Source organism: Oncorhynchus clarkii, chromosome 31 (genome assembly GCF_045791955.1).
Source record: "Oncorhynchus clarkii lewisi isolate Uvic-CL-2024 chromosome 31, UVic_Ocla_1.0, whole genome shotgun sequence".
Lineage (NCBI taxonomy): Eukaryota > Metazoa > Chordata > Actinopteri > Salmoniformes > Salmonidae > Oncorhynchus > Oncorhynchus clarkii.
Genome location: NC_092177.1, coordinates 7,497,815 through 7,521,854, shown reverse-complemented (window position 1 = coordinate 7,521,854; position 24,040 = coordinate 7,497,815). Strand labels below are relative to the sequence as shown.

General features: G+C 45.2%; 2 protein-coding genes across 2 annotated transcripts; one reads left to right on the top strand and one right to left on the bottom strand.

Annotated features, from left to right (window-relative positions):
- Positions 1–23: 23 nt before the first annotated feature.
- LOC139390483 (uncharacterized) lies at positions 24–3,166 on the bottom strand. Its single transcript, XM_071137617.1, has 2 exons — positions 3,146–3,166; positions 24–1,970 (listed from the first exon to the last, which is right to left on the bottom strand). The coding sequence occupies exons 1-2, from the start codon at positions 3,164–3,166 to the stop codon at positions 24–26; spliced, it is 1,968 nt and encodes a 655-aa protein (XP_070993718.1).
- A 1,620-nt stretch (positions 3,167–4,786) lies between these two features.
- Positions 4,787–22,784, top strand: LOC139390929 (cationic amino acid transporter 2-like). Its single transcript, XM_071138328.1, has 14 exons — positions 4,787–4,842; positions 5,203–5,236; positions 5,745–5,919; positions 7,429–7,630; positions 12,851–13,006; positions 13,148–13,313; positions 16,794–16,930; positions 17,363–17,585; positions 18,015–18,151; positions 18,352–18,454; positions 18,545–18,678; positions 21,596–21,762; positions 22,207–22,315; positions 22,568–22,784. Exons 3-14 carry the CDS (start codon positions 5,752–5,754, stop codon positions 22,696–22,698), a joined length of 1,833 nt encoding a protein of 610 aa, XP_070994429.1. The 5' UTR covers positions 4,787–4,842; positions 5,203–5,236; positions 5,745–5,751; the 3' UTR covers positions 22,699–22,784.
- Positions 22,785–24,040: the final 1,256 nt, after the last annotated feature.

The following is a 24,040-nucleotide window of genomic DNA, read 5'->3' as shown; positions in this document are numbered from 1 at the left end:
TGGTTTCAACATTACCAATATCATTACTGGTAGTCTGAATAACTTATCCGTGTTATTGAGTTGTGCAGATATGGGTCCCTGGGGCAGGAGGCCTGAGCCATGAGGAGATTGGTCAAAGGTACATGGGCGTGTACTGAGCCAGGTGGGCAGGGCCAGGGGGGGTGGGAGGGGGCAGGGGGTGGAGAGGCAGGGCCGGGGTGGGCCAGGGGGTGGAGAGGCAGGGCAGGGGGGGCCAGGGGGTGGAGAGGCAGGGCCGGGGTGGGGTGGAGAGGCAGGGCCGGGGTGGGCCAGGGGGTGGAGAGGCAGGGCCGGGGTGGGGTGGAGAGGCAGGGCAGGGGTGGGCCAGGGGGTGGAGAGGCAGGGCAGGGGTGGGGTGGACAGGCAGGGCAGGGGTGGGCCAGGGGGTGGAGAGGCCGGGCAGGGTTGGGCCAGGGGGTGGAGAGGCAGGGCCGGGGTGGGGTGGAGAGGCAGGGCAGGGGTGGGCCAGGGGGTGGAGAGGCAGGGCACGGGTGGGGTGGAGAGGCAGGGCCGGTGTGGGGTGGAGAGCCAGGGCCGGGGTGGGGTGGAGAGGCAGGGCAGGGGTGGGCCAGAGGGTGGAGAGGCAGGGCCGGGGTGGGGTGGAGAGGCAGGGCCGGGGTGGGCCAGAGGGTGGAGAGGCAGGGCCGTGGTGGGCCAGAGGGTGGAGAGGCAGAGCAGGGGTGGGCCAGAGGGTGGAGAGGCAGGGCCGGGGTGGGGTGGAGAGGCAGGGCCGGGGTGGGGTGGAGAGGCAGGGCTAGGGTGGGCCAGAGGGTGGAGAGGCAGGGCCGGGGTGGGGTGGAGAGGCAGGGCAGGGGTGGGCCAGAGAGTGGAGAGGCAGGGCAGGGGTGGGCCAGAGGGTGGAGAGGCAGGGCAGGGGTGGGCCAGAGGGTGGAGAGGCAGGGCCGGGGTGGGGTGGAGAGGCAGGGCCGGGGTGGGGTGGAGAGGCAGGGCTGGGGTGGGCCAGAGGGTGGAGAGGCAGGGCCGGGGTGGGGTGGAGAGGCAGGGCAGGGGTGGGCCAGAGAGTGGAGAGGCAGGGCAGGGGTGGGCCAGAGGGTGGAGAGGCAGGGCAGGGCCGGGGTGGAGAGGCAGGGCCGGGGTGGGCCAGAGAGTGGAGAGGCAGGGCAGGGGTGGGCCAGGGGGTGGAGAGGCAGGGCCGGGGTGGGCCAGGGGGTGGAGAGGCAGGGCAGGGGTGGGGTGGAGAGGCAGGGCAGGGGTGGGCCAGGGGGTGGAGAGGCAGGGCAGGGGTGGGGTGGAGAGGCAGGGCAGGGGTGAGGTGGAGAGGCAGGGCACGGGTGGGCCAGGGGGTGGAGAGGCAGGGCAGGGGTGGACCAGGGGGTGGAGAGGCAGGGCAGGGGTGGGGTGGAGAGGCAGGGCAGGGGTGGGCCAGGGGGTGGAGAGGCAGGGCCGGGGTGGGCCAGGGGGTGGAGAGGCAGGGCAGGGGTGGGGTGGAGAGGCAGGGCAGGGGTGGGCCAGGGGGTGGAGAGGCCGGGCAGTGGTGGGCCAGGGGGTGGAGAGGCAGGGCCGGGGTGGGGTGGAGAAGCAGGGCCGGGTTGGGCCAGGGGGTGGAGAGGCAGGGCAGGGGTGGGGTGGAGAGGCAGGGCAGGGGTGAGGTGGAGAGGCAGGGCACGGGTGTGCCAGGGGGTGGAGAGGCAGGGCAGGGGTGGGCCAGGGGGTGGAGAGGCAGGGCCGGGGTGGGCCAGAGGGTGGAGAGGCAGAGCAGGGGTGGGCCAGAGGGTGGAGAGGCAGGGCCGGTGTGGGGTGGAGAGGCAGGGCCGGGGTGGGCCAGAGGGTGGAGAGGCAGGGCCGGGGTGGGCCAGGGGGTGGAGAGGCAGGGCCGGGGTGGGCCAGGGGGTGGAGAGGCAGGGCCGGGGTGGGCCAGAGGGTGGAGAGGCAGGGCCGGTGTGGGGTGGAGAGGCAGGGCAGGGGTGGGCCAGAGGGTGGAGAGGCAGGGCCTGGGTGGGCCAGGGGGTGGAGAGGCAGGGCCGGGGTAGTGACAGAAACTGACTGGCCGTAGGGCAGTTGGGAAATGCCAGATGGGCTGAATTCTCATTATTTAGATAATAATGGAGGCCTCAATAAAGAAAACAAAATTGTCTGGTGTGCTAGAAATAACCGGGTTGATTTCTGGTCTCAGTCCGTCCCTGGGTAGGCAGGTGGACGTCAGGAGGGATTAGGGTTGGCTGAAGTCCCTTTATGGGAGACGAGAGGAGGCTCAGGGGGAAAGAAAACGAAACAACACCACAGTCACAAAGAGTGTACAGCCCGTTATGGGCCATGAAAGCAGCTTTGTCCCCTTCTCTCTTTTTCTCTCTCTCTTTTTCTCTTTTTCTCTCTCTCTTTTTCTCTTTTTCTCTCTCTCTTTTTCTCTTTTTCTCTCTCTCTTTTTCTCTTTTTCTCTCGCTCGCTCACACTCTCTCTCTTTCTCAATCTCTCTCGCGCTCTTTCTTTCTTTCTCTCACTCTCTCTCTCGCTCTCTCTCTCTTTCTCTCTCTCTCTCTCTCTCTCTCTCTCTCTCTCTCTCTCTCAGTGTCTCTCTTTCTCTCTGTCCGTCTCTCTCTTTCATTCTCTAACCGCTCTCTCGACCCCCCCCCCCCCCTCTCTTTACTAATTATGACATTACCTATTAGTTAATAGTGATTATTTTGACATTATTTGTCAGGGTTGATAGTTAGGGCTGCCTCTCAGCTGCTGACAGAGAGCTGGCTGGGAACTACATTGCAGAGAAAAATATAACCTTGTCTCCAGAGTCGGCTGGGACAGGGCAACAATGCAGGGTGTGTTGTGGTGTGCCCTGAGAAAGAAACTGTGTGGACAGACAGCCACAGTGGGGTTCGAAATTATTGACACCCTTCCTGATTTACAGTTTTTCTCAATTGCTAAAACACAATTTCTGAAACTTTGCTCCATTTCCTGAAAACATTAAACACAAAACCTCATCTTCAAGCACTATTTACATAACCTCTGACTCCTCCCGCAAAATTAAACATTCGCCTCAAAACAGTTTTACCTGTGTTCAAAATCAAACACTGCTCTCAAATCATAAACCAAGTGATCAAAATTATATTCACTCTCAAGCAGTCAGTAAACAATACACCGAAGTATAGAAAACACATTGTTCAAAACATACAATTCTCAGGGAGAAGTACATTTTTAATCTAAAAAAATATTCATATTTTTCCGTCATTGTCTTTTGATGAACGAAAACATGTTCAATCATAGTAGCTCAACATTGATCAGAAATTACTACTCTGCTTTGCTCTTTGCAATTTAGTTTTTTGTTCTTCCTCCTCCTTGTACCCCTATTTTTACAGTACTGTACCCATCTCACAAACTTGTCCTTTGTCTCTGTGACACTGTAATTCTTGTTCTTTGTTGATATGAGCCTGCAACCAGTCAAAATCTATTGAGCCGTCAGTACTGTTAATAAATGGAAAGCACAATGTTCAGGGCCATACAATTCATCCATTGTACAGTATACAGCCTACAATGCACTGTACTACAGTATCCATCCTCAGACTTTCTCCTTCCCACCTTCAACAACCTGTTTGCTCTCTGTACTGGCTTATATTGGTTGTGTCGCATCATTTGAAACAGGTTAAATCCATTTTGAGTGGTTGTGTTCAATCAATGACATATGTTCTCTATTTGTATTTGATTGTTGCCACTTGTGTTTACCAGTATGGATGACATGTGCATTAGAGTGCAGAATGTGTTTTGAGAATGAGAATGTGTTTAGAGTTTTGCTGAAAAGTGTAAGTGAGATCTGCAAATGGTGTTTTATCATGTGAAATGGTTTAAGGTATTGACAACAGACTGCATAATTAGCTAAATGAGTCCAGGCAACTGAGAACTTTGTTCAGCCAATGGGTTTTAGTGTTTTAGCAATTGAGAAAAACTGTAATAAAGCAGTTAACATCCCATAATGCTTAGGGTCATGTATAAAAATACTGGGCAGGCCATTATTTTGGCTACCCTGGCTATGCCCCCATAGGATGACAATGCCCCCATCCACAGAGCACAAGTGGTCACTGAATGGTTTGATGAGCATGAAAACAACGTAAACCATAGGCCACGGCCGTCTCAGTCACCAGATCTCAACCCGATTGAACACTTAGGGGAGATTCTGGTGTGGTTTCTGAGACAGTTATCCACCATCAACAAAACACCAAATGATGGAATTTCTCGTGGAAGTATGGTGTCACATCCCTCCAATAGAGTTCCAGACACTTGTAGAATCTATGCCAAGGTGCTTTGAAGCTGTTCTGGCAATTGCTCAGAGAAATAGATTTTGTTCAACAAGTAATACTTTTTTTTCTCAAAAAGGTAGGGATCAAAATGGGTGCCGTTTTTCTCGCAAAGTGAGATGTTGAAAAAAATGTTGACCCCTACCTTTTTGAGAAAAAAAATATTTATTGTTAAACAAAATCTGTTTCTCTGAACAACTGTATTAGTATAAAATAAAATAATTTCCAAAATGTTTGGAGCACACAATATAGCTCAGTATATAGATTTTCTGCTCACCTTTAAACAGGGTGTCAATCATTTCATACCCCACTGTATATATTCTCCTTCGAGATAGTGGCATTTAGCTAGCGGATCATTCTCTGGTTCATTCTTCCCCCTCGGTTTTTGTCCTCTCCAATGTAAGGAAGGAGGGAGCAGTGGCCCTACAGAACACCCAGTGGAGAGAGAGAGAGAGAGAGAGAGAGAGAGAGAGAGAGAGAGAGAGAGAGAGAGAGAGAGAGAGAGAGAGAGCTGAATGGAATGTCTGATTCTCAATGTTCCGTCTCAGAGCACATGATAACATGGAACTTCTATCGTAAGGTGAGTACACATTCTATTGATTCACACACCTGCTATTAGATATTACATCCCTAATACATGTTTTTATATGACATATCTGTTTAATTAACATGTATTTTCATGACATAGCGTAAATATTTCCTTACATACTTGACTCATTTAGGTTTATCCCATGGATAAAAGTTGTCAAGTTAAGTTTTGGCTAGAGTCGTGAGTCATGTGGCAGGTTAGGGCGTAGTTATAGAGCCAGTGGGCATCAGGAGAAAAACGACAAGCAACAGTACTCTTCTGTCAGGCAGGTGATTAAGGAGGAGGCATAAAATAATTAAGTGATTGAAGGAAGGAATAATCAACACTGTCAATTGTCTCTCCTAAACACAGCACAGCTCTGTAACAGGGAATCACTCACTAACAGGTAAGCAGACAAACAAATATTGATGTATTGATTATCTGATAGAGTAATGATAGTGATTTTGGGCCGTTTTAAAAGAAGACTGCAAACTTGTCACTCAGTGGTGCGGAACTCATGGAGTTAGCGTGCCTGGTGTAAGAATGTCACTGATAGGGACAGTCCATGAAGTAGCTTATGGATTTTACCGTGGACTTACAAAGAGCACGGTTTGCATATAGAAGACTTCATGAAATACATGGAAACTGATCAAGGTTTATTGATAATGTTTCTGATATTATACCGCTGATCTTTCAAACTGTGGTAAAGACAGACAGCTTTAAATGCATTTTCTTCAATGTAACTTTTGATCTTATTAGAAAGTAATGTTCTTGAACATCATGTTGTCAGGAATGAGTCAGTGTAAGGGATGACCCCCCCCTCGCTGATACCCTTTTCCCTCTATACCTTCTCTCATTACACCCCCCCCCCCCCCCCCCTCTCTCTTCCCACAACCCCTGACCCCTGACCCCAGTAGAAGGATGACCTGCCACTCATTGAGCTCCTTTGTACGGAGCCTGTCCAGGAGAAAACCTCTGGAGCCCGAGGGAGAGGAGTCCACTTTCAACCGCTGTCTGACCACCCTGGACCTGGTGGCCCTAGGGGTGGGGAGTACCCTGGGGGCAGGGGTCTACGTTCTCTCTGGAGAGGCATGGATACATCTTCTTCTTAGTAAACTCATTTATTTTAATTTAACACTGTTGACTTGGTGGCCCTGGGGGGTGGGGATTACCTTGGGGGCGATATATGGATACATCTCTGATTGTTGCACTTAGCCTTTTATCCTCTTTTTTAACACTTACCTGTCAACACTTTTAATACTTTAATACTTAGCCATATGTAACACTTTAATGTAACACCTTAATGTAACACCTTAATGTAACACTTTAATGTAACACCTTAATGTAACACCTTAATGTAACACCTTAATGTAACACCTTAATGTAACACCTTAATGTAACACCTTAATGTAACACTTTAATGTAACACTTTAATGTTTCACTTGAATGTAAGAATTCTACGTAACACTTTATTGTAACACCTTATTGTAACACCTTATTGTAACACTTTAATGTAACACTTTAATGTTTCACTTGAATGTAAGAATTCTACGTAACACTTTATTGTAACACTTTATCGTAAAACTTTAACCTAACATTTAACCTAACCATGTCATGAGTATATCAGGGCCACCTATTGAGATGTGCCTTTTGTTCAGTAAAACAAATCGAATCAAATTTTATTTGTCACGTGCCGAATACAACAGGTGTAGACCTTACAGGGAAATAATTACTTACAATCCAGTAACCAACAATGCAGTTTTAAGACAAATAAGTGTTAAGTAAAAAATAAGAAATAAAATGTACAAATAATTAAAGAGCAGCATAACAACAATAACAATAGCGAAGATATATACAGGGTATTACGGTACTGAGTCAATGTGGAGGCTATATACAGGGGGTACCGGTATAGAGTCAATGTGGAGGCTATATACAGGGGGTACCGGTACAGAGTCAATGTGGAGGCTATATACAGGGGGTACCGGTACAGAGTCAATGTGGAGGCTATATACAGGGGGTACCGGTACAGAGTCAATGTGGAGGCTATATACAGGGGGTACCAGTACAGAGTCAATGTGCGGGGGCACCGGTTAGTCGAGGTAATCGAGGTAATAGGTACAGTACATGTAGGTAGAGTTAACGTGACTATGCATAGATGATAAACAGAGAATAGCAGCGTAAAAGGGAGGGATTTCATTTGTTTTTGAAAAACTTACCCCAACCAGTGATACACTTCCTCATTCTCGCTGTGCAGTACGGGTGCTCTGAAAAAACATGAACAAGTGCTCCGGAAATAACCAAATATGTCAAACGCTTTCAGTATAGTGATGCAGGTCTCCAGAAGGTGTACACATGAAATTGTAAATAATGCACAATGAGGATGGGGAAGTGAACTTGTTGGTTGTGGTAAGTAAAAATAAAAAACGAAATCGCAAAAACAGTGTCTGGACCTTTCTCTAATATTTTAGGGAGTTTCCCTAGACACTGGGCTTCTGCCTCTGTATTGCTTGTTCTTTAGGGTTTTGGCCTTGTATCTGGAAACTGCTGATGTAAAAAGGGATTTATAAAATCGATTTAATTGATAATGACATCTATTAGGTTGCTAGGACGTCGTCAGGTCCCAGCATCATCATATCCTTCTTCATCGCTGCCGTGGCCTCCATCTTTGCCGGCTTGTGCTACGCTGAGTTCGGGGCCCGCGTCCCCAAAACGGGGTCTGCGTATCTGTACAGCTATGTGACGGTGGGAGAGCTACTGGCGTTTATTACCGGATGGAATCTGTTGCTGTCCTACGTCATAGGTAAGATACAACTGCATACTACTTCATTCTACTTCAGGAGTTTTCCTAGCTATGATTTTGGGAGTGAACTATTCCTATCTGATCTACACTCACAGGCCAGTTTATTAGGCACGCCACCCCATTCACGAAAATGTATTTCTCCTATAGACAGTCACGTGGCTGTGGCTTGCTATATAAAGCAGGCAGACGGGCATCGAGGCATTCAGTTACTGATCGATTGAACGCTAGAATGGGCAAAACGTGTGACCTAAGCGACTTTGATAATGTTATGATCGTCGGTGCCAGGTGCGCCGGACTCAGTATCTCAGAAACAGCCACCCTCCTGAGCTTTTCACGCACGACAGTGTCTAGGTTTTACCAAGAAGGATGCAACAAACACAAAACATCCAGCCAGAGGCAGTCCTGTGGGTGAAAACAGCTTGTTGATGAGAGAGGTCAAAGGAGAATGGCAAGAATCATGCAAGGATACAAAGTGAGAAAAATAAAGATCCTGTCCAAATATAAAGATCCAGTCCATTTAAAGAATTGTAGGCCCATTACACTTCAGTGTTGTAATGCAAAAATTCTAGCAAAATGTATAGAATTTAAAAGGTATTGTCAGACATTATTCATTCTAATCAGACAGGGTTTTTACATGGACGATACATTGAAGATAATATAAGGCAAGTACCAGAAACAAAAAAACACTATAAAAAATCTGGGAATCCAGGCCTGCTCTTCATAGCAGACTTTGAAAGGGCTTTCGATTAAGTACGACTGGAGTTTATATATAAATGCCTGGAACATTTACTTTTTTGAGAATCTCTTATAAAATGGGTTAAAATCATGTATAGTAACCCTAGGTGTAAAATAGTAAATAATGGCTACTTCTCAGAAAGTTTTAAACTGTCAAGAGGAGTAAAACAAGGTTGTCCACTATCGGCATATACATTTATTGTGGCCATCGAAATGTTAGCTATTCAAATCAGATCCAACAATAATATCAAGGGAATAGAAATCCATGGCTTAAAAACAAAGGTGTCATTGTATGCTGATGATTCATGTTTTCTTTTAAATCCACAATTAGAATCTCCCCACAGCCTCATAGAGGATCTAGATACTTTTTCGAACCTCTCTGGATTACAACCAGACTATGATCAGTTTATTATGTATTGGATCTCACAACAATACTACTTTTACATTACCGCGTAGTTTACCAATAAAATGGTCTGGTGGTGACGTGGACATACTCGGTATACATATCCTGAAAGAAAGAAAGGATCTCATTACAATACATTTTAAGAGAACGTTTGCAAAAATGGATAAGATCTTGCTACCATGGAAAGGAAAACACCTGTCCATTTGTGGAAAAATCACCCTGATTAACTCCTTAGTCATATCCCAGTTTACCCTGATTAACTCTCTAGTCATATCCCAGTTTACCCTGATTAACTCTTTAGTCACATCCCAGTTTACCCTGATTAACTCCTTAGTCATATCCCAGTTTACCCTGATTAACTCTTTAGTCACATCCCAGTTTACCCTGATTAACTCTTTAGTCACATCCCAGTTTACCCTGATTAACTATTTAGTCATATCCCAGTTTACCTTGATTAACTCTTTAGTCACATCCCAGTTTACCCTGATTAACTATTTAGTCACATCCCAGTTTACCCTGATTAACTCTTTAGTCACATCCCAGTTTACCCTGATTAACTATTTAGTCATATCCCAGTTTACCTTGATTAACTCTTTAGTCACATCCCAGTTTACCCTGATTAACTCTTTAGTCATATCCCAGTTTACCCTGATTAACTATTTAGTCATATCCCAGTTTACCCTGATTAACTCTCTAGTCATATCCCAGTTTACCCTGATTAACTCTTTAGTCACATCCCAGTTTACCCTGATTAACTATTTAGTCATATCCCAGTTTACCTTGATTAACTCTTTAGTCACATCCCAGTTTACCCTGATTAACTCTTTAGTCATATCCCAGTTTACCCTGATTAACTATTTAGTCATATCCCAGTTTACCCTGATTAACTCTCTAGTCATATCCCAGTTTACCCTGATTAACTCTTTAGTCACATCCCAGTTTACCCTGATTAACTATTTAGTCATATCCCAGTTTACCTTGATTAACTCTTTAGTCACATCCCAGTTTACCCTGATTAACTATTTAGTCACATCCCAGTTTACCCTGATTAACTCTTTAGTCATATCCCAGTTTACCCTGATTAACTATTTAGTCACATCCCAGTTTACCCTGATTAACTCTTTAGTCATATCCCAGTTTACCCTGATTAACTCTTTAGTCATATTGTCAGAGTCTATCTAGAAGATAGCGAAGGAGTCAGGCGCAGAACACAGATAAGAGTAACAATCACTGATTTACTCAATCCAAAACATAACAAAATCCCGTTCCAAACCAGGACAAAACAAGACTCAAAATACAACACACCGGAATACACGAAAGACAATCACGCACAAAACAGAAAGGGAAACCAGAGGGTTAAATAAGGAACATAATTATGAGATGGGGAACCAGGTGTGTAAAACAGACAAAACAAAAGGAAAAATGAAACATGGATCGGTGGAGTTTCAACCAGGAGGTGCTACTGTGCTCTTAAAAACAACCCCACAGCAGTTAAGTTAGCTGATAATTAAGAGCCTAGATAGTTGGAGTCATTTACCTAAGGTTAACCAATCACATTTTTGCCTAGACTTAACCAATCACATTTTTGCCTAGACTTAACCAATCACATTTATATCTACCCTCTAGGGCGCTCTCTGCGCTCTGGGTATGTACGATATGACACAACACAGTACAATTATGATTCAAAATGAACTCTCTTCTCTTCTCTCTTATCTTCTCAGGGATGTTTTTTTATATATATATATATATATTTTTTAACCTTTATTTATTTATGAACAAATTCTTATTTTCAATGACGGCCTAGGAACAATGGGTTAACTGCCTTGTTCAGGGGCAGAACGACAGATTTTTTACCTTGTCAGCTCGGGGATCCAACGCTCTAACCACTAGGCTACCTGCCACCCCATCTGTATGACACTATGTGATAAAATGATGAGTACTGATTGATGGATTGACTGTGTAGCACTTTACACACGTCTCTATATATGGTTCGAAGATGAAAAACGCCTAAATTGGAACGTAGTGGGCTGTACTGCTCTGAATGGCGTTTTGACTGATAGCACCTCTTGACTGATAGCACCGCTTGACTGACAGCACCGCTTGACTGATAGCACCTCTTGACTTATAGCACCTCTTGACTGATAGCACCTGATAGACTGATAGCACCGCTTGACTGATAGCACCTCTTGACTGATAGCACCTCTTGACTGATAGCACGGCTTGACTGATAGCACCTCTTGACTGATAGCACCTCTTGACCGATAGCACCTCTTGACCGATAGCACCTCTTGACCGATAGCACCTCTTGACCGATAGCACCGCTTGACCGATAGCACCGCTTGACTGATAGCACCGCTTGACTGATAGCACCGCTTGACTGATAGCACCGCTTGACTTATAGCACCGCTTGACTTATAGCACCGCTTGACCGATAGCACCTCTTGACCGATAGCACCTCTTGACCGATAGCACCTCTTGACCGATAGCACCTCTTGACTGATAGCACCTCTTGACTGATAGCACTGCATGCAACAAGACATTTTTTCCCTCATTTTCTTCTGCTAATTGGGTAACTTTTGATAGCACCTCTTGACTGATAGCAGAAAATCTGTCTGAGCACCGCTTGACTGGCACCGCTTGAAATTCTGTAAATTAAAAGGACTTAGACCTCTTGACTGATAGCACGGCTTGACTGATAGCACCTCTTGACTGATAGCACGGCTTGACTGATAGCACACGCTTTGATAGCACCGCTTGACTGATAGCACCTCTTGAGCACCTCTTGACCGATAGCACCTCTTGACTGATAGCACCTCATGACTGAGACTGATAGCACGGCTTACCTCTTGACTATAGCACCGCTTGACTGATAGCACCTCTTGACTGATAGCACCTCTTGACCGATAGCACCTCTTGACTGATAGCATCTCTTGACTGATAGCACCTCTTGACTGATAGCACCTCTTGACCAATAGCACCTCTTGACTGATAGCACCTCTTGACTGATAGCACTGCATGCAACAAGATGTTTTTTCCCTCATTTTCTTCTGCTAATTGGGTAACTTTTGCAAAAAGAAAATCTGTCTGAGTTGAGGGAAATTCTGTAAATTAAAAGGACTCTGTGTATTTTGAAAGATGAGACGTTGAGGATTATAATAAATACCACTTTGACGTCATTACTCCCCTGAGTCCAAATGGGCACTTCACATATCATAAAAACCTCATGTCGTATACAGTGTCAACATTTATGATCACTATGTTTAATGTTACAAGATGACATGGCGTCATACCCTGGGTTGTTCTGAACCGCACCAAAATGAAGATCTGTTTCTCTGAATTGCCCCGTGAAAGCAATCAAAGATCGTATATTATAACTTAGCCAGTCATGTTGGCTTAAAGAACAAGCTTTCAAATCATGCCCACCAGATTGCGATGTATAATGGGCAGTTTTGGGATTTCATAAACAAGAACAGTAATTGTGTGATGGCGGGGATGCAGGGTTGGGTTCCAAACAAAACAACTACACGTCTGCCTGCTCTAGTTAACAAAACTGGCAAAGCTACAGTAGGAGAGCTCTAAAAAGCACCTTATAGTTGAAAACAATAATTACTGAGGAACTGCGGACATGTCTGTCCACTTGGAGACTCCTCTCACTCCTCTCACTCAAACCTTTGTAATTTTCTTGTCTTATGTTGCACCTATCCCACATTTTCCAGGAATATTCTCAACATGTTACTGAATGTATCCGGAGTATTTTCAGATTTCGTTGTCAACAAATGTGGCGAAAAGTACAGTAAATGTAAAATGTGCATAAAATCAACAGTTTAATGTTTGGATTCAGTCTTGTGTCAGGTGAACTGTTGTGTCCTCTCACCTTTGTTTTAATAATTTTCACAGTATCTCTAAACTGTTCCCTTTCAATTGCTACCAGGGTTATGCCTATGCTTTTCATGTGTCTTCTGTAAGAGACATTTGAATTTAGCCCTATCCATAAAAGCCGATTCCCACCAGTTGTAAAGGGTTGATTGATTGATCCAGCTATTGTCATATTGGCTAATCTCCTCTCATCATTATCCTGTCAGGGACGTCTAGTGTGGCGAGGGCTTGGAGCGGAACCTTTGATGACCTCATCGGCAACGTCATGGGGAATTTCTTCAAAGAAAACCTTAACATGGGCTTCCCGGGCCTCGCAGAATACCCAGACTTCTTTGCTGCTGGGCTCATTATGCTCCTGGCAGGTAAACTAAATCAGATTGATTGACTGATTGATCACTGGTTCGTTTAACAGCATAGCGACATTAAAACTGTCTGGTACTGATGATGATGATGATGATGATGATGATAAACACGTTTCGTTCACGTGTTTCTGTCCTGTGAAGGTCTGCTGGCCTTCGGTGTCCAGGAATCGGCAATAGTCAACAAGATCTTCACGGCCGTCAACATCCTGGTGCTTCTGTTTGTCATTGTAGCGGGCGTTGTCAAGGGAGACGTCGGTAACTGGCAGATCAGTCAGGAGGTGCTCATCAACGCTACAGCGGAATTACAGTATGTTTCATTACAATACATGAGATATCCTTCATCATACCAAACGTGCTAGAAACTTCAGTGGTTGTTGAACACATTTCTACTGGCAAATGTGTGTGAGCGTGTTATAGCCGTGGTATTAGCAGGAAATATTAGCGTGAATCTTTCAACCGAGATATCTGGAAAACCAGGGAAGATTGGGAAAGTTACTAGAATTTTGCAACCCTATATACATATATATATATATATATGCAGTGGAAGTCGGAAGTTTACATCCACTTAGGTTGTAGTCATTACAACTATTTTACATCCACTTAGGTTGGAGTCATTAAAACTAGTTTACATCCACTTAGGTTGGAGTCATTAAAACTCGTTTACATCCACTTAGGTTGGAGTCATTAAAACTAGTTTACATCCACTTAGGTTGGAGTCATTAAAACTAGTTTACATCCACTTAGGTTGGAGTCATTAAAACTAGTTTACATACACTTAGGTTGGAGTCATTAAAACTCGTTTACATACACTTAGGATGGAGTCATTAAAACTTGTTTTTCAACCACTTCACACATTTCTTATTAACAAACTATAATTTTGGAAAGTCGGTTAGGACATCTACTTTGTGCATGACACAAGTCATTTTTCCAACAATTGTTTACAGACAGATTATTTCACTTATCACAATTCCAGTGGGTCAGAAGTTTACATACACTAAGTTGACTGTGCCTTTAAACAGCTTGGGGAATAACAGAAAATGATGTCATGGCTTCTGATAGGCTAACTGACATAATTTGAGTCAATTGGAGGTGTACCTGTGGATGTATTTCAAGGCCTACCTTCAAACTCAGTGCCTCTTTGCTTGACATCATGGGAAAATCAAAAGAAATCAGCCAAGACCTCTGAAAAAAATACAGACCTCCACAAGTCTGGTTCATACTTGGGAGCAATTTCCAAATGCCTGAAGGTACCACGTTCATCTGTACAAACAATCGTACGCAATTATAAACACCATGGGACCACACAGCCGTCATACCGCTCAGGAAGGAGACGCGTTCTGTCTCCTAGAGATGAACGTACTTTGGTGCGAAAAGTGCAAATCAATCCCAGAACAACAGCAAAGGACATTGTGAAGATGCTGTAGAAAACAGGTACAAAATATCTATATCCACATTAAAACGAGTCCTATATCGACATAACCTAAAGGCCGCTCAGCAAGGAGGAAGCCACTGCTCCAAAACCGCCATAAAAAAGCTAGACTACGGTTTGCAACTGCACATGGGGACAAAGATCGTACTTTTTGGAGAAATGTCCTCTGGTCTAATGAAACAAAAATAGAACTGTTTGGCCATAATGACCATTGTTATGTTTGGAGGAAAAAGGGGGACGCTTGCAAGGTGAAGAACACCACCCCAACCGTGAAGCACGGGGGTGGCAGCATCATGTTGTGGGGGTGCTTTGCTGCAGGAGGGACTGGAGCACTTCACAAAATAGATGGCATCATGAGGCAGAAAAATTATGTGGATATATTGAAGCAACATCACAAGACATCAGTCAGTCAGTTAAAGCTTGGTCGCAATTGCGTCTTCCAAATGGACAATGACCCCAAGCATACTTCCAAAGTTGTGGCAAAATGGCTTAAGGACAACAAAGTCAAGGTATTGGAGTGGCCATCACAAAGCCCTGACCTCAATCCCATAGAAAATGATGTGTGGGCAGAACTGAAAAAGCGTGTGCGAGCAAGGAGGCCTACAAACCTGACTCAGTTACACCAGCTCTGTCAGGAGGAATGGGCCAAAAACTTATTGTAGGAAGCTTGTGGAAGACTACCCAAAATGGTTGACCCAAGTTAACCAGTTCAAAGGCAATGCTACCAAATACTAATTGAGTGTATGTAAACTTCTGACCTACTAGGAATGTGATGAAAGAAATAAAAGCTGAAATAAATCATTCTCTCTACTATTATTCTGACATTTCACATTCTTAAAATAAAATGGTGATCCTAACTGACCTAAGACAGGGAATTTTTTACTGTGATTAAATGTCAGGAATTGTGAAAAACTGAATTTAAATGTATTTGGCTAAGGTGTATGTAAATTTCCGACTTCAACTGTATGTCCTATATTGTGACCTCTCTAGGAACCTAACTTCTACAGTCAGTGCATTCGGAAAGTATTCAGACCCCTTGACTTTTTCCACATTTTGTTACGTTACAGCATAATTCTAAAATGGATGAAATAATGTTTATTTCCCTCATCAATCTACACACAACCCCCCATAATGACAAAGCAAAAACAAGTTTTTAGAAATTAAAACAATTAAAACCTAAATATCACATTTACATAAGTATTTTGACCTTTTACTTGAGTCTTCTTGACTCTACAAGCTTGGTACACCTGTGTTTGAGTAGTTTCTCTCATTCTTCTCTGCAGATCCTCTCAAACTCTGTCAGGTTGGATGGGGAGCGTTGCTGTTCAGCTATTTTCAGGTCTCTCCAGAGATGTTAGATCGGGTTCAGGTACGGGCTCTGGATGGGCCACTCAAGGACATTCAGAGTCTTGAGCCGAAGCCACACCTGCGTTGTCTTGGCTGTGTGCTTAAGGTCATTGTCCTGTTGGAAGGCGAACCTTCGCCCCAGTCTGAGGTCCTGAGCGCTCTGGAGCAGGTTTTCATCAAGGATCTCTGTACTTTTCTCCGTTCATCTTTGCATCGATCCTGACTAGTCTCCCAGTCCCTGCCACTGAAACACATCCCCACAGCATGATGCTGCCACCACCATGCTTCACCGTAGGGATGGTGCCAGGTTTCCCCTAGACATGAGGCTTGGCATTCAGGCCAAAGAGTTCAATCTTGTTTTCATCAGACCAGAGAATCTTGTTTCTCCTTTTTGCATACACCAGCGGGCTACCATGTGCCTTTTACTGAGGAATGGCTTGTTTTGGGACCCTTCCCCAGATCTGTGCCTCGACACAATCCTGTCTCTGAGCTCTACGGAGAATTCCTTCGACCTCATGGTTTGGTTTTGGCTCTGACATACACTGTCAACTGTGGCACCTTATATAGACAGGTGTGTGCCTTTCCAAATCATGTCCAGTCAATATAATTTACCACAGGTGGAATCCAATTAAGTTGTAGAAACATCTCAAGGATGAGCAATAGAAACAGGATGCATCATTGCAAAATGGTCTGAATACTTGTGCAAATAAGGTATTTCTGTTTTTATCTCTCATAATTTTGCAAACATTTCCTATATTGTGACCTCTCCAGGAACCTAACCTCTACAGTCAACGTGACCAGTATATATGTCCTGTATTGTGACCTCTCCAGGAACCTATCCTCTACAGTCAACGTGACCAGTATATATGTCCTGTATTGTGACCTCTCCAGGAACCTAACCTCTACAGTCAACGTGACCAGTATATATGTCCTGTATTGTGACCTCTCCAGGAACCTAACCTCTACAGTCAACGTGACCAGTATATATGTCCTGTATTGTGACCTCTCCAGGAACCTAACCTCTACAGTCAACGTGACCAGTATATATGGGGCTGGAGGGTTCTTCCCGTACGGTTTCGACGGGACAATCTCTGGAGCCGCTACCTGTTTCTACGCCTTCGTAGGCTTCGACTGCATCGCCACAACAAGTAGGCCTACCTGCTTTGATCTTTGAACATGCACAGAGACACTAACCTATATACATCAGAAACATTAATAAAGCCAGACGCTTCTCCAAGCTTTGTCCATACAGTATCTTTGGTAATGTCTACTCTACTCAGAATACTTTTTTGGGGTGAATGTTTAGGCATATTGTAACAGTCGATATTCTTCGTGATTAAACTTTGCTTGCTTGATTGATCGATATTGGCTGATTGATCGAATGATTGACCATTCTACTGACGTCGCTGATTAGAGGACATTATCACAGGCTATACAAACATCGCTGATTCACAAATATTATCAACCATTATCAGATGCAGCCTAACAGATCGTAATATCAATCAACCCCAATCGACTTATGGACTGATTGATTGACAGCGCTTCATTCATTCATTCATTCATTCATTGTCTCTCTCCAGGTGAGGAGGTGAAGAACCCTCAGAAGTCCATCCCGCTAGGCATCGTGGCATCTCTCCTCATTTGTTTCCTGGCCTACTTCGCCGTGTCGGCAGCCCTCACTCTGATGATGCCCTACTACATGCTGAATGTTAACAGCCCGCTGCCCGTGGCCTTCAAGTACATCGGCTGGGGGCCCGCCAAGTATGTGGTGGCTGTCGGCTCGCTCTGCGCCCTCTCCACCAGGTAGGTAGGAGAACATGTGAAGTCCCTGGTCGATGATGTCACCAGGCGCCATTACGGTTAGTCAGTTGGCCGGTTTGTCTCTGTCTGTCTGTCTGTCTGTCTGTCTGTCTGTCTGTCTGTCTGTCTGTCTGTCTCCATTCTAAAACGAGATAAACCATAGTTACCAGGTTGCAAATGATTTGTAAATCTAGCCTCGTATTCTGTTGTTATAGCTGTTTTGCTGAGATTGTAACGGGGTCCTGTGCTGAGTCTGCATGCCAAATGGCACCCTTGCATGCCAAATGGCACCCTTATCTCTTTATAGTGCACTACCCTATTGGCCCTGGTCAAAAGTAGTGCACTATATAGGGAATAGGGTGCCATTTGGGGCATAAACCTGAGACTGTAACATGTCTGATTGCTCTCTGTGTCTGTCTGTCTCCTGTACAGTCTGTTGGGTTCCATGTTCCCTATGCCCCGCGTACTGTTTGCTATGGCCAGAGACGGCCTCCTCTTCAAGCCCCTCAGTAAGGTCAGCGCCAGACAAAGTCCTGTCATCGCTACCCTCTCCTCCGGGGTCGTAGCAGGTAACACCCCATCCCTCTCTATCTCTCTCTACCCTCTCCTCCGGGGTCGTAGCAGGTAACACCCCATCCCTCTCTATCTCTCTCTCGTTCTCTTTCTCTCGTAGAGATATGAAGAGATTGTTGTGTTTGGCTTATGATATATTTTGTGTGATGATTTATCTACGGTAAATACTTGAATGGTTGTTTGTTTTCCTTTCCAGCGATAATGGCCCTGGTGTTTGACCTGAAAGCTCTGGTTGATATGATGTCAATTGGGACACTCTTTGCCTACACACTTGTGGCTATATGCATTCTTATACTTAGGTAAGTATTTCCCAAATATCCAAACTTAGATAAACAGCCATCGTCTATTTAGCTAAATAAAAGGTACTAAGTTGACTTTGTAACATCTAGGTACCAAGAGACCCAATCAGAAGACTCAGATCTCCAGATCCTTGAATCAAGCACCAAGTTTGGTTGTCTCAAACCACCATCATTTCCAACATCGGGCACCTCGAAAACAGTCACAAGTTTGACCGTCTTTTCTGGTAAGCATAACGGTTTGACAAGAAATCTCCAATCAATCTGTCTTTCAAGTTGACAAGTAATATTATTCAAAGATGGTCTACATTTTAAAGGTGCTGTAGTACCTGCAGTGGGACATTATGTAGCCTTCCACCCTTTCTTTCAGACATTCTTCCATCGGCCTCCTCTCTCTCTGTTCAGTTGTTCTTCTCTCACCCCCTTCCTCTCTCTCTCTGTTCAGTTGTTCTTCTCTCATCCCCTTCCTCTCTCTCTCTGTTCAGTTGTTTTTCTCTCACCCTTTCCTCTCTCTCTGTTCAGTTGTTCTTCTCTCACCCCCCTCCTCTCTCTCTGTTCAGTTGTTCTTCTCTCACCCCCTTCCTCTCTGTTCAGTTGTTCTTCTCTCACCTCCTTCCTCTCTCTCTCTGTTCAGTTGTTTTTCCCTCACTCCCTTCCTCTCTCTCTGTTCAGTTGTTTTTCCCTCACTCCCTTCCTCTCTCTCTGTCCAGTTGTTGTTCTCTCACCCCCTTCCTCTCTCTCTGTTCAGTTGTTCTTCTCTCACCCCCTTCCTCTCTGTTCAGTTGTTCTTCTCTCACCTCCTTCCTCTCTCTCTCTGTTCAGTTGTTCTTCTCTCACCCCTTCATCTCTCTCTCTGTTCAGTTGTTTTTCTCTCACCCCCTTCCTCTCTCTCTCTGTTCAGTTGTTTTTCTCTCACCCCTTCCTCTCTCTCTCTGTTCAGTTGTTTTTCTCTCACCCTCTTCCTCTCTCTCTCTGTTCAGTTGTTTTTCTCTCACCCCTTCCTCTCTCTCTCTGTTCAGTTGTTCTTCTTTCACTCCCTTCCTCTCTCTCTGTTCAGTTGTTCTTTTCTCACCCCTTCCTCTCTCTCTCTGTTCAGTTGTTTTTCTCTCACCCTCTTCCTCTCTCTTTCTGTTCAGTTGTTTTTCTCTCACCCCTTCCTCTCTCTCTCTGTTCAGTTGTTTTTCTCTCACCCCCTTCCTCTCTCTCTCTGTTCAGTTGTTTTTCTCTCACCCCCTTCCTCTCTCTCTGTTCAGTTGTTCTTCTCTCACCCCCCTCCTCTCTCTCTGTTCAGTTGTTCTTCTCTCACTCCCTTCCTCTCTCTCTGTTCAGTTGTTCTTCTCTCACTCCCTTCCTCTCTCTGTTCAGTTGTTTTTCTCTCACCCCCTTCCTCTCTGTTCAGTTGTTCTTCTCTCACCCCCCTCCTCTCTATCTGTTCAGTTGTTTTTCTCTCACCCCTTACTCTCTCTCTCTGTTCAGTGGTTTTTCTCTCACCCCCTTCCTCTCTGTTCAGTTGTTCTTCTCTCACCCCCTTCCCCTCTCTCTCTGTTCAGTTGTTTTTCTCTCACCCCCTTCCCCTCTCTCTCTGTTCAGTTGTTATTTTCTCACCCCCTTCCCCTCTCTCTCTGTTCAGTTGTTCTTCTCTCACCCCCTTCCCCTCTCTCTCTGTTCAGGCGTTTTTCTCTCACCCCCTTCCTCTCTCTCTCTGTTCAGTTGTTTTTCTCTCACCCCCTTCCTCTCTCTCTGTTCAGTTGTTTTTCTCTCACCCCTTCCTCGCTCTCTCTGTTCAGTTGTTTTTCTCTCACCCCCTTCCTCTCTCTCTCTGTTCAGTTGTTTTTCTCTCACCCCTTCCTCTCTCTCTCTGTTCAGTTGTTCTTCTTTCACTCCCTTCCTCTCTCTCTGTTCAGTTGTTCTTCTCTCACCCCTTCCTCTCTCTCTCTGTTCAGTTGTTTTTCTCTCACCCCCTTCCTCTCTCTCTCTCTGTTCAGTTGTTTTTCTCTCACCCCTTCCTCTCTCTCTCTTTTCAGTTGTTCTTCTTTCACTCCCTTCCTCTCTCTCTGTTCAGTTGTTCTTCTCTCACCCCTTCCTCTCTCTCTCTGTTCAGTTGTTTTTCTCTCACCCCCTTCCTCTCTCTCTCTGTTCAGTTGTTTTTCTCTCACCCCTTCCCCTCTCTCTCTGTTCAGTTGTTTTTCTCTCACCCCCTTCCTCTCTCTCTCTGTTCAGTTGTTTTTCTCTCACCCTTTCCTCTCTCTCTCTGTTCAGTTGTTCTTCTCTCACCCCCCTCCTCTCTCTCTGTTCAGTTGTTCTTCTCTCACTCCCTTCCTCTCTCTCTGTTCAGTTGTTCTTCTCTCACTCCCTTCCTCTCTCTGTTCAGTTGTTTTTCTCTCACCCCCTTCCTCTCTATCTGTTCAGTTGTTTTTCTCTCACCCCTTCCTCTCTCTCTCTGTTCAGTTGTTTTTCTCTCACCCCCTTCCTCTCTCTCTGTTCAGTTGTTTTTCTCTCACCCCCTTCCCCTCTCTCTGTTCAGTTGTTCTTCTCTCACCCCCTTCCCCTCTCTCTCTGTTCAGTTGTTCTTCTCTCACCCCCTTCCCCTCTCTCTCTGTTCAGTTGTTTTTCTCTCACCCCCTTCCTCTCTCTCTGTTCAGTTGTTCTTCTCTCACCCCCTTTCTCTCTCTCTGTTCAGTTGTTCTTCTCTCAACCCCTTTCTCTCTCTCTGTTCAGTTGTTCTTCTCTCAACCCCTTTCTCTCTCTCTGTTCAGTTGTTCTTCTCTCACCCCCTTCCTCTCTCTGTTCAGTTGTTATTCTCTCACCCCATTCATCTCTGTTCAGTTGTTCTTCTCTCACCCTCTTCCTCTCTCTCTGTTCAGTTGTTCTTCTCTCACCCCCTTTCTCTCTCTCTGTTCAGTTGTTCTTCTCTCACCCCCTTCCTCTCTCTCTCTCTCTCTCTCTCTCTCTCTCTCAATTCAATTCAATTCAAGGGCTTTATTGGCATGGGAAACATGTGTTAACATTGCCAAAGCAAGTGAGGTAGAGAATATATAAAGTGAATATCTCTCTCTCTCTCTCTCTCTCTCTCTCTCTCTCTCTCTCTCTCTCTCTCTCTCTCTCTCTCTCTCTCTCTCTCTCTCTCTCTCTCTCTCTCTCCAGTGGTGTGTGTATGCGGTCTGTGCGTCCTGCTGACCCAAGCGATAGACGCTATACAGCGGCAGGAGATCTGGAGCATGGTGTGTGTGTCCATAGTAGCCTTCATCCTCCTGGTCCTGGTCATCGTCATCTGGAGGCATCCACAGAACCAAGCCAAGGCTGCTTTCATGGTGAGAAGCACTGTCGGAAGATGGACACCTGCATATAAAGAACGTTAATCACAGGCTATTCAAACATTGCTGATTAGAGGACATTATCACAGGCTGTCCAAACATCGCTGATTAGAGGACATTATCACAGGCTATTCAAACATTGCTGATTAGAGGACATTATCACAGGCTGTCCAAACATCGCTGATTAGAGGACATTATCACAGGCTGTCCAAACATCGCTGATTAGAGGACATTATCACAGGCTATACAAACATCGCTGATTCACAAATATTATCAACCATTATCAGATGCAGCCTAACAAATCGTAATATCAATCAACCCCAAATGTGTTTGAACTCCAGAATGTTTACCTTTGGGCCCGGGACCCTGTGTGGTACGTTGTTTGTGTCTTTAAGTTGACATTACAGTAGAGTTCTCTTACCCCCTGCCGTCTGCTCCCAGGTGCCCTTCCTGCCTGTGCTGCCGGTAGTTAGTGTGTTCGTCAACGTCTACCTGATGGTGCAGTTAGGACGAGACACCTGGATGAGATACGCCATCTGGATGGCTGTAGGTAAGTACTCTACCCAACACTTCTCTACCCAATTATACATGCCACAAGCACTAAACTGGGAGGCTGGTGGGGATGGATGGGTCATTTTCTATCAATCTGACCTGATATCAATAGGAGTGTGGGTTGTTTAAAGTTGGTTGGAGGCTATACAGGATGTCAGAGGGTTGAGGAGGGGTTCTCTCTGATCTCTCTCTCTCTCTCTGATCTCTCTGATCTCTCTCTCTCTCTCTCTCTGTGTATGTCTGTCTGTAGGGTTCCTCATCTACTTTGGTTATGGGATCCGTAACAGTGTTCAGAAGCAGAGGAACCAGACCCGCCAGGTGGAGATTGAGACCATCAGCGGTGTGACGAAGAAGGAGGCCTTCAAAGAAGACAGATTCTGAGGCTGAGTGGAAAGGACAACACAGGAGTGGAGAGAAGAGGAGAGGAGAAGAGAGGACATAGGAGCGAGAGACAGGACAAGACTGGAGCTGACAGGACAGGACAAGACAGGACTGCAGCTGACAGGACAGGACGGGAGCTGATAAGACAGAGAAGGTCTGGAGAGAGAGATATTTACTGTCACTTTTTATTGTTTATTTATTTGTTTATCTATTTCACTTGCTTTGGCAATGTAAACATACTGTATGTTTCCCATGCCAATAAAGCCCCTTGAATTGAATAGAGAGAGTTAGCGAGAGAGAGATGTTCTGATGTTACATTGTGTATTTAAGAGGATTCCTGTCTACTGTAAAACTAAAGTGTTGTAATTTTTCAGAATAGTCTTGCTCTTCAACTGTTTATGCTAGTCATCAAAAACAGCAAGGGACCTTCATCAAAAAAAGTTATTCAACTTTTTTACCTTTTTTTAACTAGGCAAGTCAGTTAAGAACAAATTCTTACTTTCAATGACGGCCTAGGAACAGTGGGTTAACTGCCTGTTCAGGGGTAGAACGACAAATGTGTACCTTGTCAGCTCGGGGGTTTGAACTTGCAACCTTCCGCTACAACGCTATAACCACTAGGTTACCCTGCCGCCCTGCTGTTTATTAACTTATTTAACTACCATAAAAATTAATAGTGGACAGCTGAAGCAAACATAACAATGTTTTCTTCAGGAAAATTGCCCTACTACGATTATATAGAGTATGTTGGAGTCCATTAAACCAGTTGGAGTTGGAGTCCATTAAACCAGTTGGAGTTGGAGTCCATTAAACCAGTTGGAGTTGGAGTCCATTAAACCAGTTGGAGTTGGAGTCCATTAAACCAGTTGGAGTTGGAGTCCATTAAACCAGTTGGAGTTGGAGTCCATTAAACCAGTTGGAGTCCATTAAACCAGTTGGAGTTGGAGTCCATTAAACCAGTTGGAGTCCATTAAACCAGTTGGAGTTGGAGTCCATTAAACCAGTTGGAGTCCATTAAACCAGTTGGAGTCCATTAAACCAGTTGGAGTTGGAGTCCATTAAACCAGTTGGAGTCCATTAAACCAGTTGGAGTTGGAGTCCATTAAACCAGTTGGAGTCCATTAAACCAGTTGGAGTTGGAGTCCATTAAACCAGTTGGAGTTGGAGTCCATTAAACCAGTTGGAGTCCATTAAACCAGTTGGAGTCCATTAAACCAGTTGGAGTTGGAGTCCATTAAACCAGTTGGAGTCCATTAAACCAGTTGGAGTTGGAGTCCATTAAACCAGTTGGAGTCCATTAAACCAGTTGGAGTCCATTCAACCAGTTGGAGTTGGAGTCCAT

What these genes read in the sequence shown, in the direction of transcription:
- LOC139390483 (XM_071137617.1), bottom strand. Translation starts at nt 3,166, where the DNA reads ATGTACTTCTCCCTGAGAATT. An exon ending in TGTACTTCTCCCTGAGAATT is followed by an intron (nt 1,971 to 3,145) that starts GTATGTTTTGAA and finishes TGGCCCACCCAG; the next exon opens with GCCCTGCCTCTCCACCCTCT.
- LOC139390929 (XM_071138328.1), top strand. Translation starts at nt 5,752, where the DNA reads ATGACCTGCCACTCATTGAGCTCCTTTGTACGGAGCCTGTCCAGGAGA. An exon ending in GCTCATTATGCTCCTGGCAG is followed by an intron (nt 13,007 to 13,147) that starts GTAAACTAAATC and finishes TGTCCTGTGAAG; the next exon opens with GTCTGCTGGCCTTCGGTGTC. An exon ending in CGACTGCATCGCCACAACAA is followed by an intron (nt 16,931 to 17,362) that starts GTAGGCCTACCT and finishes GTCTCTCTCCAG; the next exon opens with GTGAGGAGGTGAAGAACCCT.